Genomic DNA, 20,215 nt, shown 5'->3' with positions numbered 1-20,215 from the left:
AAAAAAAAGAAAGAAATATACTCTACTATACTCTACGTTTCTTGGAAGAATACAGTGAAAAGAGATCATTTATATAAAAGTTGTGTTACACAGAAGTAATTAATAAAGGAAATAAGATATGTGCTGATAATTACTTTGCCAAATGCTTTTTGATTCCGGACAAGAAGTTCAATTATAAACTTTTCAAGGCATTTGGTTGAAAGCATAAGTTTCTTATGCTTTGTCCATATTCTTTGTAGGTAGCTAAGAGCTAAAGTTACTAAATGGAAATGACGCCAGGGAGCTGTCAAAATCTGGTAGTTTTTACTTTACACTATTACCCTTTAAAGGCAGTTGGTTGAGGCTTTTTCATCCAAGTGTGTTAAAAGAAAGGCAGAGTAAGCCAGAAAAGCAGTTGAACTTTTCGGAGGGTGCACTAAAATTGGAACAGAAGTTCTGGGAAGATGTACGTTAGGTTGCACGTAGCAGAGAATGTGAGGAGGATTCTGTGCTAACAGTTTCTGTGTTGCTGATTCATGGAAGTACTAGGCGATAAATGTGCTCTGAGCGGAGTAACGGGATTTAGGAATAGCCCGGCGAACTGGGAAAGGGCTGAGCAGCTGAAAGAGTGAATCACAGGGACCAGGAGGGTCATGGCCCAGAGACAGCGAGTGCCAGGACTCTCGCTGTGAGGATCCTTGAGGGGGAAATTATTATGTTCCCTCACTTTTGAAAAGAGAAACTTTTTCCTTAAAAGATGAAGTTTTGGGAGTTGGGTATTAGATGTAGACAGAGATCTGACTGGCTACCTTTTCTAAAAGAAATCATAGTAATTCATTGAATCAAAGCCATCACCTAAGAGGAGCTAAAAACAATCACCAGCATTTTGAAACATGGGCATTAGAAATGCCAGTTTGCCTAAAATGTAGTGTTTTAATAAGTGTGGGAAGGTGAAACAGAACACAAGCAGTTCACAGTGTAATGTTAAAGGCAATGCTAAAATTAGGGCATATTGTAGGCTGTAACTTTGGAAGCAGGACTTTGACTCTGGAGGGAGATGGGGAAATGTGGAAGGGGTTAGACATGAAACTGTGGCCTTCAACTGGGGGATGGGGTGGTCTTTCAGAACCATCTGAAGATATTTTATAAAAGACACCCTCCACCGCCTTTACGGAAGGGTATGAGAATAAGGGTGTGTGTGTGGTTGGTGAGGGAGGTGTACTTTGAATTCTAGTAGTACAATATAGCTCTCTCGATATGCTGGTTAGTCACCAACAAAGTTTACATATTTTCAGTTTATTTATGGACACCCAGCTAACTGTAAGGTTCTACAGAGCAGGGGTCCCCAACCCTTGGGGCACAGACAGGTACCAGTCTACGGCAGGTTAGGAAGCGGGCGGCACAGCACAGCAGGAGGTGAGTGGCAGGCGTGCAAGCATGAGCTCTACCTCCTGTGAGATCAGTGTTGGCATTAATTCTCTTAGGAGCATGAACTCTATTGTGAACCGTACATGTGAGGGATCTAGGTTGTGTGCTCCTGATGATCTGAGGTGGAAGAGTTTCATCCTGAAACTATCTCCCAACCGCACCCCCATCCACAGAAAAATTGTCTTCCACAAAGCTGGTCCCTGGTACCAAAATGGTTGTGGACCACTGCTATGGAGGACAAAACAGTTGTTTTTTACATAAGAAGAAATGTTTGGGAATTCCTTTAAGTCCAGGTCTCTGAAGGAGATATTTTCAAAGCTGTTGTAATTTAATATTAAAATCAAAAGTACTTGAAAAATAGAAGAAGAAAAAACCCCAAACCTTAGTTATCAGCAGAATGCGAAGGGTGGGGAAGAGAAGAGAAAAGTTTCCAACTGTTAGCAGAGGGACACAGAGGTGTGAGGTGTTTCAGAACCAGTGTAACTATTGAAAGGGAAATTGCTTCAGACATTCTGCTGAATTCAGGCAACTTAAAATAAATGTCGAGATTATCTCTTTACTGAGTTAGGATTTCTGGTATAAGGTAAATCAAATTATTAAAAAATTAGAGACTTTATTGGTTTGCTTTTTGTGTGAATAAAGATTGATAACAATTTGCTCACGGACTGTAGAGGATCTCAGGCAAAACATAACATGTCTAAATGCAGGAAGCTGTTTCATTCTTGGTAAAGAACTAACAGGTTAAAATAAGGGTTGTGGCTCATATGAGATCAGTTAACCTTGTAGATCTAATGTATTAATAAGGATTGAACTTTTCTGATGAAAAGACCCCTGTTTCTCAGAGGCCTTCAGCTTTTCCCATGTCCTTTCTCCTCTCTTCCCTCCAATTTGCCTCCTGCTGTTTATTTTTGTATCAATTATCTTTCCCTCTTTAGTGTTTGTGGGCACTTCAACACTTAAATAATTTCGTTTGTTTATTTTCCCCCTTTTCCTAAACTAGTTTCTTTTTAGTATCTTACTCCCCAGATCTTTTGGATATTTTTTATTTAAAAAAAAATCTCATGATTGAAGTAGTCTCATTTGCTTTTTTGGTAACTTTTTATATTCCTTATATAAGTCATTGATGTTTAAGCAATTTTTGCAGTGGTAATTTCTTTTTTATCAGAGCGTAGCAGCCCTTTTCCACTGTGTTAGCTTTAACAGTCCTAATATTTAATTTCAACCCTTGTTTGCTTAAAATAGACCGATAAGGTGAGGCACCCTCATTTTTAGTTTAATTATGCAAAATCCAATAACAGCTGTATTATCTTCTCACCCCACTCTAAATGGTTTTTCAACTACAGTTATTTTAAGTTGCCTGAATTCAGCATAATATTTGATGCAATTTAGCTTTCAGTAGTTACTTTGGCTATTTAAAAAAAAAGCTTACATCTCTGTGTCCTGATGACTGTTGGTAAGTTTTCCCTTCCCTTTCCCACCCGTCACATTCTGCTGATGCTGATTCATGTTTGTTTTTTCTTTTCATTTTTAAAATACTTTTGATTTTAATATTACATTATTTATTGCTTCTCCCAGTTAGTCTGTAATGAGAGGCAATTACTCCATATATTTATCCTAAATATTCTGTTTTTATAACCTTTAACCTGATACCTAGGGAACAAGCTAGGTTATTTTCCTTCCTTCCCTAATGTTTTGTTTTACCACATCTCTCCCTTATTTTGGCAGAAGGAGCACCCTTTTCTTTATATGGGAGAGAAGGAGCAAAGGTTGTGTACGGACGCAGCCCCATTTATTCACCTGGTGGTTCCAAGTTGAGAGTTTCCACCTGATGTCTTGCATTTTCTATGGGAAGTAGGAAGTGGGGTTATCTGAGAGTGAAGGAGGCAGGGAGGGCAATAGAGACTGAGCTGCACTGTAGTGCCATAGGCTTGCCTAGGTTAAGGGGAGCACGATGAACACCAGTGCTAGAATAAGATCAGCCAAAACATGGATCTCTGTGCTTGGGTTGAGCTCATGCTTTCAACTGAAACACTGATTTGGTCTTCCTGGAAATAGCCAAACTGTTACTCATCCTTAATTTCGTGTAGTATTTTAGAAATTATCATTTTGCTTTCTGGGTAGAAAAACATTAAAGCTGGACTCCTCTTTCATTAGTTATATGATTTAAGTAGATAATATATGATACTGTAAATACCAAGATTTCCACATTAACTTTTTCTGAATGTTTTTTAAAAATTAAAGGTGCACATTCAGTTTACTCCCACAGTCCAAAGGCATTTTGAGTATTTGCTTCTTATTGGAGGAGCTCTTATGTAATGGGGCCCCTTAGGGTGAGGCCCTCGGTGTACTTCCTGCTGAAAGCTGCTGGTTGCTAACAGCAAAAAATGTTTTAGTTGGATATGCTGGATCAGACTGTGATGGGAAAAGCCAGTGGAGCTTTTTACATGCCTGTTTTAAGAGTGGGTACAAAATCAGCTGAGGGATATGACCTTCCTAGAGTGGGCAAATATTTTCTCTCTGTTCAGATTCTGTAAATATTAAAGATTTGTCTAAAATATAAGAAGCTTCTGCATAACAAAGGAAATGGAAGAAAATACTTGGAAGCCATATACCTGATAAAGGATTAATACCCAAAATATGTCAGGAACTCAAACAACTCTAGGAAAAAAAACAAGTACTCTGATTAAGAAAAGGACAAGGGACCTCAAGAGACATTACTCAAAAGAAGACTAATGTTAGATGGCTAACAGATACATGAACAAAAGCTCAACCTCAATAATCATTAGGGAGATGCAAATTAAAACCACAGTGAGGTATCGCCTCACAACTGTTAGAATGACCTTTACCAAAAAGATGGAAGATAACAAAGCTTTGGCAAGGGTAGGGAGGAAAGAGAATGCTTATTTACTGTTAGTGGGAATGTAAATTAGTACAGCCATTATGGAAAACAGATGGAGGTTCCACAAAAAACAAAAAGTAGAATTATCATATGATTCAACAGTCCTCCTTCTGAGTGCTTACTGGAAAGATCGAAATCTATAAGTCAAAGAAACATCTGCTCTCACATTTTCGTTGCAGCACTATTCACAGTAGCCAAGTTGTGGAATCAACTGAAGTATCCATCGTTGGATGAAGAGATAAAGAAAACATGGTATATACAAATAATGGAATGCTATTCAGCCTTAAAAAGGAAGACATTTTGTTATTTGTGACAACATGGATGGAATTAGAGAGCATTATGCTGAGTGAAAAAAGCCAAACGTAGCAAATACCGTGTGTTCTCACTTACATGTGGGATCTATGACAGTTAAACTCATAGAAGCAGAGAGTAGAATGGTGGTTACCAGAGGCTGGGGATGGGGGAAATGGGGAGATGATGGTCAAAGGGTGCAAAGCCTCAGGCAGGAGGAATAAGTCTCATTATTTTGAGATCTGTTGCACGGTGTGTTGAGTATAGGTAATAGTTCAGTAGTGTACATTTCAAAACTCTGAGAGTAAATTTCAGATGTTCTCGTTACAAAAAATGTTAAATACTTGAGGCAATGTATATGTTAATTAGCTTGAATTAATCATTCCACATTGTAGTCAAAAATAATAACATCACTTTTTGGCCGGGCGCAGTGGCTCATGCCTGTAATCCCAGCACTTTGGGAAGCCGAGGCGGGCAGATCACAAGGTCAAGAGATGGAGACCATCCTGGCTAACACGGTGAAACCCCGTCTCTACTAAAAAAAATAAAAAAAATTAGCCGGGCTTGGTGGCAGGCGCCTGTAGTCCCAGCTACTTGGTAGGCTGAGGCAGGAGAATGGAGTGAACCCGAGAGGTGGAGCTTGCAGTGAGCTGAGATCGTGCCATTGCACTCCAGCCTGGACGACAGAGCGAGATTACATCTGAAAGAAAAAAAGAAAAAAAAATCATAACATCACTTTTTACCCCAGAAATATATACAACTATAATTCATCAATATATTATTAAAAAGTCTAAGCAAAAAAAAATAAAGATTCTCAAGCCCTAGTTTTTTGTTTTTTTTTTAAGCTTGCCTCCCAGCTAATTGCTAAACATTCTGCTAAATATTTGGCAAAAGTAGAGAGCGAAAAGAACAGAAAATTATGACATGGGAACAATTCAGTAAAACTTTCATCTGTGCTTGTGGCGCTTTTTCATTTCTTAGAGTAGGCAGAGTCTGCAGGCTGCTTCTGGGCTTGCCTGTGGGTAAGAAACTTGCCCATATTGACATGACTGAGTGTTGGCTGAAAAAAATGGGCTTTTCCTGGCCTTCGTGTACAATTTTCCTTAAATTGGGCCTAAGGATTGGTTGATCACCCTTTTCCTTAAAAAAGGGAAAATTTCATAATTTCAGTGTCAACCCATCCTAATATCTCCAAGTTCAAGAGTGATCTGCTTAATGTCTGTTATAAATTATTCTTGCTGTAATTTATGGATAATTTCATTGCCTCTTCCCAGTGGAAACAGGTATCAGCCCACACAGAGAAAACTCTCAGTAGTCATAGGATGTTTTTCTTCTTCTACCTTTAAAGCTATTTGTAAATATTTAACAAAGGGAACTTAACTGCCATTATTAGCCCATATTCAGTAGCTCTTCTTTCACTCCGGGAACTGAGGCTTTCTCAAGAGATTCTTTTGGCGTCCTAAACAACTTGCATTTGTGGTTAACATTATGGTAGCAGAAGCCTGAGTCATGAAAATGGTACTTAGAGATGGAAAAGATGTGTCAATGTCGAGCCAACTGTTCCCATAACAGGATCTGAAGTTTCACATGCTGTCTGCAACATTAGCTAAGATGATAAGAAATTGATTTTACGGAAAGCGTCTGTTCTGCTTTGTGTGTGAGCGCACCTGGATGTGCGTATTTTGTTATTTGTCCAAATAGTCCGTATTCTAAGTTTTGAAGTTTAGAAACATGACATGGAGAAAGACTGAAATAGAACATAATTTATCTCACTGACATACAGCAGTTGCTTCTTACTCTCAAGAAAAATGAAGAAATCTGGTGCTTAAAATATGACCCTTATCTTTCCTCTTCCATGCAGATGAGTCATCTCAACAGCAATCAAAACAAGTTTGAAACCTGAGTTTTCATGTCAGGCTGCCTGTGTGTTGCTGCAGCCTCTTGCTGGTGGCAAGATCCTATAAAGGGCTACACATACATGTATTTAGGAAACTTAAATTGTTCACACTGAATACTGTCACTATGCTAAGGACATAGGAGGACCTAGGAACACTATGAGAAAGAAAGATATTGGAGAAAAACAGGAAGATTAGGGGACTGGAACGAGGAAGGAAGAAGAAGAGAGAAGGATCTGCATTTGGGGAGGGTGTGTTACAATTAGGAGCAGGCCTTCTGCAGCCAGATGTCTCATTTAAACCTGGACTCCCCGGTTACTGGCTGTGTGTCTCTGAGGGAGGGAATGTGCCTCCCTTTTGCCTCAGATTTCTCGTCGGTAAAATGAGGACCATCAATGTTGCCTACTAACTGGATTAATGCACTTAATTGCAACAGAATCTGGAACAAAACAAGGTCTGAGTATCAGCTATCCTTTATTATCATCAGAAATGCTTAGATCTGCACTGTCCAAGATGGTAACCACTGGCCACAGATAGCTGTTCAGCGCTACTCCGAACTGAGATATGCGGTTAAGTGCCAAATACACGTGAAATTTCAAAGACAGCACAAAACAAAATGTATCAAATATTAATAAGTTTTATATCATGCACATGTTGAAGTGATAATGATTTTGGATATATTGGGTTAAATAAAATAGCTTGTTAAATTAATTTAACTCTTTTAATGTGGCTACAAGGACATTTAAAATGACATACATAGCTCACATTATATTTCTGTTGGATAGCTCTGGTCTCTACACTTCCCTTAAATGGCAAGAGCAGAGCAAGAAAATCAAATCCTAGATTTTACTGGAGAGAGGGAAATAGTGGGGCTATTGGGCTTCAGAAGCATGAAAGGCAATATATAAAGACAGAGATAACACGACAGGATTGAAAGAAGCCACGTCATGATGCAGCCTTCAATTCGCATCCCACGAGCACAGCGCTGTGCACTATGAATTGATTTTTTTTATGAATCTTATGCAAATGAGCAGCACAATTAACGATATTTATGTAGTTGTTTAAAGTTCAGATGTTTCCAATGCAAACGTTTAATATATTCCAGAGTTTTTTCAACTTTGTTATTTTTTTCTTTTTTAACACTTGTGAGCATCAAAATGTGCAATTGGCCTGGGCCTTGTGTCTGCCTCTGAGAGGCCATCCCAAATCCAGGCTTGATAGGCATTAAAAAAATGGAATCTTCATGCCTAATGAATGCATATGTTCTTAATTTTTATGTTCCATATTTTATGTGGTCTGGAAAATATATTTGCTTTTAAAGCAACAATGAAAAAAGCACAACATGGAGATGTCCCTGTGTTCTAAAAGGAAAGAAGGTACTGCCAAGTTGAGTTCAGATACCCCAAGGTCATCTTGTCATTGGTGGGAGGAGGTGGGAGACCCTATCTACTGCACACAGGTTACTCCCAGGAGTGTGCAGGGGGTGGGGGTTGGGATGGCCTCTCAGGGCACTCCAGGTGGGACAGAATGTTTTCGGGGAGATTTGGCTCTGGTTTTGACTAAGCTTGATTTAACTTTATCCTACCTTTTCTTGCAGTGAAATATGAGGAGTTATACTGCTTTTCATTCAACCCCATGCTGGATAAAGAAGAAAGAGAGCAAGGCTGGGTGCTGATCGATCTTAGTGAAGAATACAAGCGGATGGGCCTCCCTAATCATTACTGGCAGCTCAGCGATGTGAATAGAGACTACAGAGTGAGTGCGTGAAACCCAAACACTGAAGCCACATGAAATTAGGATTTCAGCCAGCTTAGCATCCCTTTATTTTTATCTCCTTCAGGTTTTATAGCTCTTTGTAGATATCCATGTGTGGATTTCCAGGTCTCTCTTGGTTAGTGCCCACTGTATTTCCAACCTGGACCTAGAATCAAAACGTTTGAACCTGCTATAGAGATCACCCCTTCCAGACCCTTCATCTCATGGTTGCAGAACTTGAAACCCACAGAGGCCGGGTGGCAGGACCTGTGGACAGGCAGTTGGTGGGAGAGCTGGCCAGGATCTCATTCTCCCATCAGGTCTTTTTATAGTGTAGTGAGTGATTAGTGGGCAAGTCAGTGAGACTCTGAAGGCAGTTTGGCACCAGCTCCTCTATGTGCTCACTGAGCCCTTGCTTGGTACACAAGGTCACCAAGAGGCTTCCCTAGAGAAACATGTCTACACTCACAGGAAGGAATATGGAGAGGCAGGGAAGCTAGAGTGGCAGAATTAATCCCATCTTCTCCTTAATGACAGGCTTACAGATCAGGGGTGGTTTCACTATTAATTTTTAAAATAAGTAACAAAAGTAATGTGAGAACATCCTAGAGAGTTTACAAAAGGAAAAAAAAAAAACCCACCATCCCATTTTTAAAGCATTCTTATGTTTTAAAATTTTCCTTCAGTTGTTTTCTCATCTGTATAGTTTGATAACTTTTTTCATATGTAAGTAATGCATATTCATTATTGAAAATTGGAAAACATAGAGCAAAAGGATATTAAACCACCTAAAACTGCCATCACTCAGAGATAGCCACTGTTATTATATCTGGCCAATAGTCTTCTGGGATTTTAATGTATATATTAATTTTTTTATGTATGCACACACTAACCTATTTAAACATATATAACAAAAATGGAACCATTACATGTGCCTTATATTCTGCTTTTCTTCACATACATATTGAGAGATTTTTCTGTCAATAATTATATTTTATGATATATTTAAAACACTGCATAGTATTACCTAAGTATGGCTGTATCAAATAATATCTACCTGCTTTCTAATTTTTAGACATTTAGATTTTCATTACTTATCACTATTTTAAATAATGGAGAACATCCTGGTAACTATACCTTTGCCCATATTTTAATTTTTTTAAAAGATAGAATTTTAATATAATTTTTATGTCAAAATGCCTACACAAAGTTTTGTACATGTTGTCAAAAATAATTGTGGAAAGGCTGTACCAATGTCTATAAATTCTCAGTTGTGAATGCTTGATTCCTTATACCCTCACCAGTAAAGAGTTAGCTTTTAAAAATCTTTTTCTACCTTGATGGTGGGATGAGTGATTTCTTATTTTAATTTAATCTTCATATCTTGATTTCTTGAGTTGTAGCTTTTTATATATTGATTGACCATTTATATTTTATCTCCTGATAAATGACCATTTCCAGTTATGTATTTTGAATTCTGGTTATTTTCTTGACCTTGTCACAGGGATTTTTTTTCGGGTTTTTTTTTTTTTTTTTTTTTTTTTTTTAAGGAAACAGGGTTTCACTCTGTTACCCAGGCTAGAGTACAGTGCAGTATAGCTCGCTGCAGTCTCAAACTCCGGATCCCAAGGAATCCTCCTGAGTAGCTAAGATTACAGGCACATGCTACCATAATTGCTTAATTTTTCAAAGTTTTTGTAGGAATAAGTTCTCCCTATGTTGCCCAGGCTGGTCTCAAATTCCTGGGCTCAAGCAATCCTCCTGCCTTGGCCTCCCAAAATTGCTATAATTATGTGTGAGTCATCTTGCCCAGTGTCACGAGGATTTGCTACATTGCTATATGGTACTTACAACAATCAATGAAATGATTGTGCAGTAGTCCATCAAATGAATGCACTGTAAAGTACTAAAGTATTTCTTTATTAATATGCATTTAAGCCAGGCATGGTGGCTCATGCCTGTAATCCCAACAGTTCGTGAAGCCATGGCGAGAGGATTGCTTGAGCCCAGGAGTTTGAGACCAGCCTGCGCAACATGGGGAGAACCCCATTCCCACAAAAGCATTTTAAAAAATTAGCTGAGCATGGAGGTGTGCACCTGTAGTCCCAGCTACTTGGGAGGCCGAGGCTGGAGGATTGCTTGAGCCTGCGACGTTGAGGCAGCAGTGAGCTGTGATCGCGCCATGCACTCTAGCTTGGGCAACAAAATGAAATCTTGTCTCAAGTTTTTTAAAAAGGGCTTTTAGATTACTTAGACTTTTTTTTGCCATATGAATAATTCTTGATGTAGTATCTTTATGCATATAATTTCCCGCAATTTAAAATTATTTTATAAGAAAAATCTTTCCAGAATCTATCAAAAGGCATAAAGGGCCTAATTGTTTTAAAAATTTCAGGCAGGTAGGACATTGATGTTTTTGTTTTTGATCAGTATTTGTTAGTTTCTAGTCCCTTATATTGCATTCAGTGCACGTGGCCTGTAGAATTCATATTTGGGGAATGTTTTGAAGACTTATGTCTTCATAAAACACAGTATTCTATTAATTTTTAATAAATATTTTGAGTCTGGAAAAATGTGTATTCTCTGTTATTTAGGTGTGAAATTTCGCATTTATCTAAATTGAATTTCTTATTATTTTGGTCTCTTTGCTCAATTGATTTCTGACAGAGGTATGTGAAAATATTCCTGTTATGATTGTGATTGGACATTTTCTCCTTAAGTTCTAACATGTTTGCATTATATATTTTAAAGTTACTCTGCTTAGTGTGTAATGATTAAGGACATCTGCTTGGTGTATTCTTTTTGTCAGTTTCACATATCCCCTTTTCCTGTGAATTATTTAAACTTTGAATTCTATTTTATATGATTGTATTTCCACTGTTTCTTTCTCTTTGTCAGAATTTGCTTGGTGGAGCTCTGTTTAACCCCTTCTTTTTAACTTTCCTATGTAAATGTTTTGTCTTTTTAAGCTGAGTTTGGTTAGATTTTTTTACTCAATCTGAAAATCTTCTTTTGTGGTAAAATACTATCTGTGATATTGTTCTAGATATCTTGTATTGTATGTTTTATCAATTATGCTTTTTCCTTTTTATGTCTATCACTGGATGGTTTTTCCCTGTATTTGCTTGTAATTATTTCAGAAGTATATATCCTATTGCTTTTCCTCCACTGAGTATGTTTCATTTAGAAAAAAAGTTACTGAAATCATCCTACAAAGTAGAGAAGGAAAAAAGAAAAAAAAGTTATTTATTATGGCACACTTATGGCATACACAGGACTTTGAAGAATAACGGAATGAACGCCAGGGATCCATGTGCTGTATAAGATTGAACATCGCCAGTGCTAGTTAATTTCCCAGATGTTCCTTCCAAATTGTCTCTTGCTCCAGCATCAATGTCTGCAATTTGGCATTGCCATTCCTTTGCCTTTATTGCAGCATGTCTACATTTCTAAATATAGGAAGGCCTCACTTAATGTCGGTAGGTTCTTGGAAACTGCGACTTTGAGTGAAACGATGTACAGGAAATCCTCAAATAACATCATTTTGCTCGACATCATTTTGTGATAGCTATGAGGGAAAAAAAAAGGTGTTGTTTTATGTTCTTTTGCTTAAAGTTGCAATTGGCTACAACCTAAGGGCATTGTTGAGCAAGGACTTACTGTAGTAGTATGTGGTATTGTTTTGCATGTTTTTATACTGTCTGTACTTGTTCTGCATATGCTGTATATAGTTTTCTGAAATTTGACTTTTCACTCAGCATAGTAACATTTGTATTTGTGATCCATTTCATTTAAGAAACATGAATATAGTTACTACATGCCAGGTACTGTTCTAAAAACTTGATAAATATTAGCAAATATTAGTTCTATGTATAGTATTATTATTATTTCTACTTTATAAATGGAGAAAGTATGACAGAGAGATTAAGTAATTATCTAAGGCATAAAGAGATTAATAACTGTTGATACCAATAGCTCTGATTCCTTCATTTTTCACTACTGTGTTGTATTCCATTTCACAAATATACCATAGTTTTAAAAATTATTCATCCTTCCCTCTTTCTTTTTTTATTTTGTTTGTTGTGTTTTTTTGTCATGAATAAAGCTGTTAAGTGGCTATGTATGTCTTGTAGTATATTGTGTTTCTACTTAGGAGTAGTGTTTATGAGCTGGAGAGTATATAGATTTGAGCTTTACTAAATTCTGGAAAATTCTTTTCTAAAGTGTTTGCATGGACATATTGACCTGCTTGCAGGATATGAGTTCTCATTACTGCACAGACTCCCCGACAGTCGGTATTGATGTGATATTCGCTGGTATTCTTCTTTGTTGATCCCACAGTGCCACTTCTGAGAATTTATTCTATGGATTTAATAGCATACACACACACTGATACCCAAGGTTATTATTTTATTTTATTTTATTGAGACAGGGCCTCACTCTGTTGCCCATGCTAGAGTACAGTGGGGCGATCTCAGCTCACTGTAACCTCTGCCTCCTGGGTTCAAGCAATTTTCTTGCCTCAGCCTCCCAAGTAGCTGGGATTACAGACACCCATCACCACAACTGGCTAATGTTTGCATTATTATTATTATTATTTTTAGTAGAGATGGTATTTCACCATGTTGGCCAGGCTGGTCTTGAACTCCTGACCTCAAGTGATCTGCCCGCCTCTGCCTCCCAAAATGTTGGGATTACAGGCGAGCCACCATGCCTGGCCCCCAAGGTTATTTTTTTGAAGCATTGTTTGTAATAGCAAATATTAGAAGAAACCCAAATATCTTTAATTAGGTTCTTGGAAACTGCGACTTTCCAAGAACCTAATTCTTGGAATGGGGGCCAGCTAAATAATTTTTGCTCTATCCATATGATTAAGTTAGTTTATAACCATTAAAGGCAATGTGGAAGATTCCTATGTACTGATAAAGATTGCTAAAATATATTGTTAGGTTAGAAAAAGCAAGGCACAATATGGTGAATATAGTATAATACCTTTTGGCTTAACAAAGGAGGGAGAATAATAACACGTTTGCCCAAAAGTGATAACCTAGAGTGGTGTTGGTAATGGGGTGGATAGGACACAAGGATGAAAGTGGGATTTCTTCTCCTGCTCCAGCACCACTGGATGCAATTTAGCATTGTTGTTCTTTTGCTTTTATTTATAGCATTTTATGCACCTTTTGGTATTGTTTCATTTATATAACCATGTGGATTTATTAACTGATCTTAACTTTGAGCCAAACTGATTGGTATGAATTGGATCTTAATGTGGTTTTTGCATTGACCTGATCAACTAGTGAGGTTAAGCTTGTGTTTCTTGGCCATTCATGTTGACTCTTCTGTGAATTATCTACTCACATTTTTGCTCTCTTTTCTATAAAATTATTTGTTGTTTTCTTGTTGATTTGTAGTTCTTTATATAATGTAGCCAATAATTTGTTATAATTTATAGCACTTGCAGATATCTCGTCTCAGGAGATTCTGATACACTGTTCCAAGTGTCTTCAGAAGTTTTGAGTTGTCAGTCTTTCTTACCATGTTTTGTCTTTCAGCATACTGTTTTTCTTTTTTTTAATCCTGGTCTGTTTGCTAAACTTTGTCCCAATTTGACACTGTATAAATCCCACAATTACATTTTTACCAGTTATGATTATTATGGCTTTATAATCTTGATATCTTAAAAGTTAGTTCCTTTGACATAATTCATTAGGATATCTTGAATTTATGGATTTGGGCTAGAATGGACACTTCCATGACAGTGAATCTTCTTCATAATTACAGTTAAATTTAACAACCATAGAGTTAATTATTATAAAGTATCTGGCTCATGTAATCAGACTAATTTGTTCTCATACTAAAGCTAACTTTTGCAGTGAATTTTTGGCCTTGAAATGAAAGAAAGGAAAATCCAAGTTTAGTAAAGAAAATTGGATCCCTTTTTGTTAATATGACACATCCTTGGGCAAGGGAGAAAATGAGACTGAACCACATCTTGTGGAATAACGTCTCCTTGGAAATACAGGTTCTTCCTATTTTTGATGAGATTTCCTTCTAGAATTAGCGCATAAACATGACTCATATATAGTTGCTTAAGTCCTACATTGCACAGACTGCAAAACATGAGTTACTCAGCATTTCTTTTCAGAAGCAACACACAGCAAAACAAAACTAACAGCAAAACAAAACTAACAAGGAACAAACTGTTTTGAAGCAGAAAAGGTAAAAACCTAGGGGATTTTCTGATTTTGCAAATATCACTGAAATGGGGGGAAGATGATGTACCCTGATTTGTCACTAACTTAGCAAGAGAATAAAAGTTGTCTTATTTCAGAAAATTTTTGACTAATAATCCATGGAGAGAGAGATATCCAAATCCATTCCTTTTGCTTTTGACCCCATGGCTGAGAAAACGTTTACTTTTTCATCCCTTATTTTACAAGTTATCTTATTTCCTCTCAGAAATCCTTTGAGGACGGTGGGACAAGAAGTGTCATTTGATGGAAAAGACACAATTGCCGATGGTGGAAATAACAGCAGACGTAGAATACAAAACTTAGATTCTAGAACCAATTTTGCTATTTTCTTTGTGTAGCTTTGGGCAGGCTAATTATTACTATTATCTGTATCATCTTACTACCATTGCTATTTATAAGACACTTGCTTATGGTAGTGTAAGTCTCTAAGCTCAGATTTCTTTTTACACCTAACCCTTGAAATTGTCTTTATTTAAATAAAGTAATTGGTATTCATTGCTAGGTTAAAGTTTTAATCTAACTCTCTTGGAATAAAATATAAAATACAACCCAAACCAGTGATTTTATTAAAGCTCATTTATTTCAGTTCTCCACAGCTATATTTTATGTATCATGCATTATTTTGTTTTATTCACATATATGTCATTTTATCCTGTTCATAACCTCCTCCTTCTCCCTGTTCATCATAAATTCCTTGAAATAAATTTTAGCACTGAAATGTTTAAGAAGATTGTCTGTATAGATATCTCTCAGTTTCTGACAACTCTTACCCCAAAGTGCTCAGTTGAATGACTGGTCCTTGGAGGTCTGAGTGAAACTTTTGGATTGCATCTTAGATGGCTAGTAGCCTGCAATGATAAATATATTTACTGGAAGATTCTAACCTGGTTAACAAAGATCAGCTGTCCCGGGAGTGTGAAATCTTCAAGGCCAAAAACTCTTATTCATTTCTGCTCTTGCAACTGAGAGTAATGCCTGGCGTATAATAAGTACTCAGTAAAAGGTTGTTGAATGAGTGAAAGAGTTACCAAAAGATTCCTCTTGCCGGGACAGCACCAAGGGATGTGGGCACTTCAGGAAGGTCCATTAATTTAGTGGAGCACAAAGAAAATCGGTTTCCTTATTCATTTTAAAAAATGGTAAAATGATTAACTGACTTCCACTTTCATTAACTAAGGCAGAGTGCATGTAAAGAAAATTCAGGAGAAAAACATTTTCCATTCCTCTGAACTTCTCATATTCTCTCTGAATTTTGTCAGGTGGTTTTCCAAACCTGACAAAATCCTGAGAGGCATACTGAGTTGTTTGAAAATTAGCGATATATGTTGCATCATTGTGTGCGTTATTTATTGTCGGAATTTTGACTACAACTCTGTGAGCTTGTTGCAAAAATGGCAGCAGTCAATGCTAAGATTGTTTTTCCTTTTCTTTTTTCATTGTGATTTAAAAAATGCATAACATAAAGTTTTCCATCTTAGTCATTTTTAAGGTATAGTTTAGGAGTGTTAAGTAGATTGACACTGTCGTACCATAGATCTCTGGAACTTTTCATCTCCAGAACTGAAACTCTATACCCATTAAACAACTCCCCATTCCCACCTACCACAGCCCCTGGCAACCATCATTCTACTTCTTGTTTCTATGAATTTGACTACTTTAGATACCTCATATAAGTGGAATCATACAGTATTTTCTTTTTGTGGCAGGCTTATGTCACTTAATGTCCTCAAGGTTCATCTGTGTTATAGCATGTAACAGGATTTCCTTCCTTTTTAGGGCTGAATAATATTTCATTGTAATGATATACCACATTTTGCTTATCCATTCATCACTTGATGGACATTTGGGTTGCTTCCGCCTCTTGGCTGTGAATAATGCTCTGTGGATATGGTTGTGCAAATATCTCTTGTAGATTCTGCTTTCAAGTCTTTTGGGCATACATCCAGAAGTGAGATTGCTGGATCATGTAGGAATTCTATTTTTAAATTTCTGAAGAGCCTCCATACTGTTTTCCATAGTGGTTGCATAATTTTATATCCCCATCCACAGTGCACTAGGGTTTCAATTTATCTGCGTGCTCACCAATACTAGTTGTATTATGTTTTCATTCTTTCATTTTGTAATAGTGGCCATCCTAATAATTGTGAGTTAGCATCTGATTGTGGTTTTGATTTTGATTTCCCTAAGATACGCAATTTACTAATAGCTTCTCCCATTCTGTAGGTTGCTTTTTCACTTTTGATTGTGTCCTTTGATGTATAAAAGTTTTTAAGTTTGATATAGTTCCATTTGTCTAGTATTTTCTTTTGTTGCCTCTGCTTTTGCTGTCATACATAATAAATCAGTGCCAACTCCAGTGTCATAAAGCTTGTCCCTTATGTTCTTTTCTAGGAGTTTAATACTTTCGGGTCTTATGTTTAGGTCTTTAGTCCACTTTGAGTTAATTTTTTTATATAGTACAAGATATGACCCATCTTTATTTTATTTTACTTTTGCATGTGGGTATCTAGTTTTCCCAGTACCATTTGTTGAAGAGACTAACCTTTCCCCATTGAGTAGTCTTGGCACCCATGTTGAGGATCATATGACCATATACATGAGGGTTTACTTCTGGGTTCACTATTCCATTGGCCTGTTTGTCTGTCTTTATTCCAGTACCACACTGTTTGATTGCTGAGAAATAGATATGGCTTTGTACTATATTTTGAAATTATGAAGTGTAAGTCCTCTAACTTTCTTCTTTTTCTAAATTGTTTTTTGCTATTTGGGGTCCCTGGAGAATCCATGTGAATTTTAGGATGAATTTTTCTCCTTCTGCAAAAAATGCCATCGAGATTTTGATAGGGATTGCCTTGTGGTTGCTTTGGGTAGGATGGACATCTTCACAATATTAAGTCTTCCAATGCATGAACACAAGGTATCTTACCATTTACTTGCGTCTTTAATTCCTTTCAGTGATGTTTTATCTTTTCAAGGTAGGATTGTTATTTTAATTTCCACTTGAGAGTGCTGTCTACTTTGATGAAAGCAGGACAAATATCCATGCTTCTAGCTTGGTAAGAGGTTTTATCTTCCCGTGTTAACTGACACCCTAAAACTGCTTTTCTCAAAGGCATTCTGGCTTCTTAGAGTTCCCTAAGCAAGTACTCATCAGAATGCCTTATAACTTAAGCTGTGACCCATGGAGATTTTTCTCCTAGACCCAGTGCTCTGGGGAAGGCAGAAATCCTCGTAACTGGTATTGTGTTCGTTGAGGAAGGCCTCCACATCTGATGCAAACCTGGCCACTGGTGACTGGGCGCAGGTTGTTGAGCTCTTTGTCCTGGCACATGCCAAGCCATCAAAGTCTACATACCTCTACTCTGCAGAGTGAGAGCTCTGGTGCTCTTAGAGGGCAGGAGGTGGTCTTCTTGCTCCTTTGTGAATCAACAGGGCTGTGAGTTGGGGCCAAGGAGAGTGGGCCTCTGGGTGTTGATTTTCTCTATTTGGTCTCATTCCAGCTATGGTGCACACAGGGCCATGATGCCAGCGAACGTAGGTGTTTATTTAGCCTTAGAAGACCATAAAAGGGCCTGGCAGGAGGTTACCTCTTGCTCTTCAAAGAGGCTGTGTGAAATAAGCATGTTGACAAATATTGCATGTTACTTACTCTTATTTAATCATAAAACTTTGTAGTTCCTTAGTGTTGTTACAAGGAAGAATGTAGGTAATTCCCAACTTGCTGAAAACCTACTCATTTCCTTTTAAAAACTGTTATTTTAGGAAAATGTTGTTGGTCTGGTGCAATGACTACATGTCTCTTGAACCTGAGACAAACAGGTGTGGTCCATGTCATAGTGTTGTAGCTGGCTGACTTCAGGGAGGTTCAGACACCAGATTGGCATGGGGGAGGGAGTGCAGTGTTTTATGGCAGTCTTCCCAGCTAAAGCTCTCTGAGTCCAAGTTGGTTGAGCCTTCTGTTCTTGGCAGATTTTCCTTTAGAGTGTTAGTGCCACAGCCCATGTTAAACTCTTTGGTAATCTTCTTTCCTAAAATGTCTGGTAGAACCCTGAAATTAGATTCTGGGCCTGTGAACATCTCTTCTGTGGCACTTTTATTTCCTGCTCTATGTTGTTTCCTATTTTGGTAACAAAGACAATGGAGGCCAGCAAGGGAGGCATCATCACAGAAGACTTTATAAGAGGCTTGGATTTCAGTTGTGGGTTTTCAACCCCTACAACCCCATCTTCCAGAGTGATAAGGGTGGGTGGAGATGGACACAGGACCTGCAGATAAAGTATTTCCCCTTGATATGGGTTGCTGTGTCCCCACCCAAATCTCATCTTAAATCATAGCTCCCATAATCCCAACATGTCATGGGAGGGACTCGGTGGGAGGTAATGGGATCATGGGGGCTGGTCTTTCCCATGCTGTTCTCATGATAGTGAATAAGTCTCATGAGATCTAATGGCTTTATAAAGGGCAGTTCCCCTACACACGCTGTCTTGCCTGCCACCACATAAGACGTGCCTCTCCTCCTCCTTCACCTTTTGCCATGCTTATGAGGCCTCCCAGCCATGTGGAACTGTGAGTCCATTAAACCTTTTTCGTTATAAATTGCCCAGTCTCAAGTGTTTCTTTATAACAGTATGAAAATGGACTAGTACACCCCTGTTGTTACATGTACTTGAGGACTCCCTTGAGATGCCTAGGAAAATGTTTGACATCCAGGAAGTAAAGAGGTGCTTGACATATGCCAGGACACTTCCATGTGGGTGATCTTCACATTGCGAAAAGACTGATGGACTGAGTGAATGCAAAATGTGTTGAGCAACAGTAGCCTCAACTGCTATCACTGTTGCTACCACTAACATTTGTTTTGGATTTAGTGGTTTATAAAGTGCTTTGCCATGGGTGTTACCGGATTTGATCCATCTGTCAACCCCATCAGATATTGTTGCTGCAGTATCACTTCTAGAGATTAGCAAACCACAGTGCACCGTGTAGTTTGGCTTCCCCAGGGTCATGAAGTTGCTCAATCAGAGCCAGGTTCTAAACTGCTGATTTCTGGTTCTTAACTGCAAGATCCTTCCAAGGCGCCCTTCCACTGTGGTAATCACTCTCAGGGATGCATAGAAAGAGTACATCGATCCTTACCACTTATCAAATCAACACATAAGAAACAAAAATCAAGCTGCTACATTGCGCGGTAATGTGTGGCACATTAGGAAATCTGTATGGGCTGAAAGGTCAAGGAAGAAGCTTCCCGAAAGATGTGGAACTTGGATTGGCCCTTGAAGAATGGATGGGATTTGGGAAGGTGGAGGGCAGGAGTGTCCGGGGAGGCATCAGCTTGTGTGGTGTGTCAGGGTCAGGAATGCACTGGGCGTGTCAGAGCCACACAGGTAACCTGCTGGCTTAACCAGTGTGCTTATGTTTTAGGAAAAGTGTCTCCTGGTGTCATTCTGTCTTTCAACCAAATCCTGGCAGCTCAGATTTTCTCAGCCAGGATGCAGCATTGCAGTTTGTCTCTTTCTGGTGAAAGGAAGGCTTCATTGTCACTGGTCTTGCACAAAGAGCCCTTGGAGAGAGGGGACAGTGCACGGGGACAGAACACTAAGGGTAGCTCGCGTTCCTTCAGAATGATTACATACAATCAGCGGCACTTCATTCCTCTGAAGTGGCTTTGAGTTTCCTCGAAATAGCCTCCTCTGTAACATGGTTAAGGGAACTTA

The 20,215-nt window shown here is 38.2% G+C and overlaps 1 protein-coding gene across 1 annotated transcript in view; it reads left to right on the top strand.

Moving 5' to 3' along the window:
- Positions 1-20,215, top strand: part of MTMR7 (myotubularin related protein 7) — a 116,886-nt gene that overhangs the window by 43,380 nt on the left and 53,291 nt on the right. Inside the window, exon 4 of the mRNA XM_054499618.2 lies at positions 8,090-8,247. Coding sequence (XP_054355593.1) covers positions 8,090-8,247 — 158 coding nt within the window. The remainder of the gene's footprint in view (positions 1-8,089; positions 8,248-20,215) is intronic.

This window comes from Pongo pygmaeus, chromosome 7 (assembly GCF_028885625.2).
Source record: "Pongo pygmaeus isolate AG05252 chromosome 7, NHGRI_mPonPyg2-v2.0_pri, whole genome shotgun sequence".
In the NCBI taxonomy this organism is placed as follows: Eukaryota; Metazoa; Chordata; class Mammalia; order Primates; family Hominidae; genus Pongo; species Pongo pygmaeus.
This window is presented reverse-complemented; position numbering and strand designations above follow the sequence as displayed.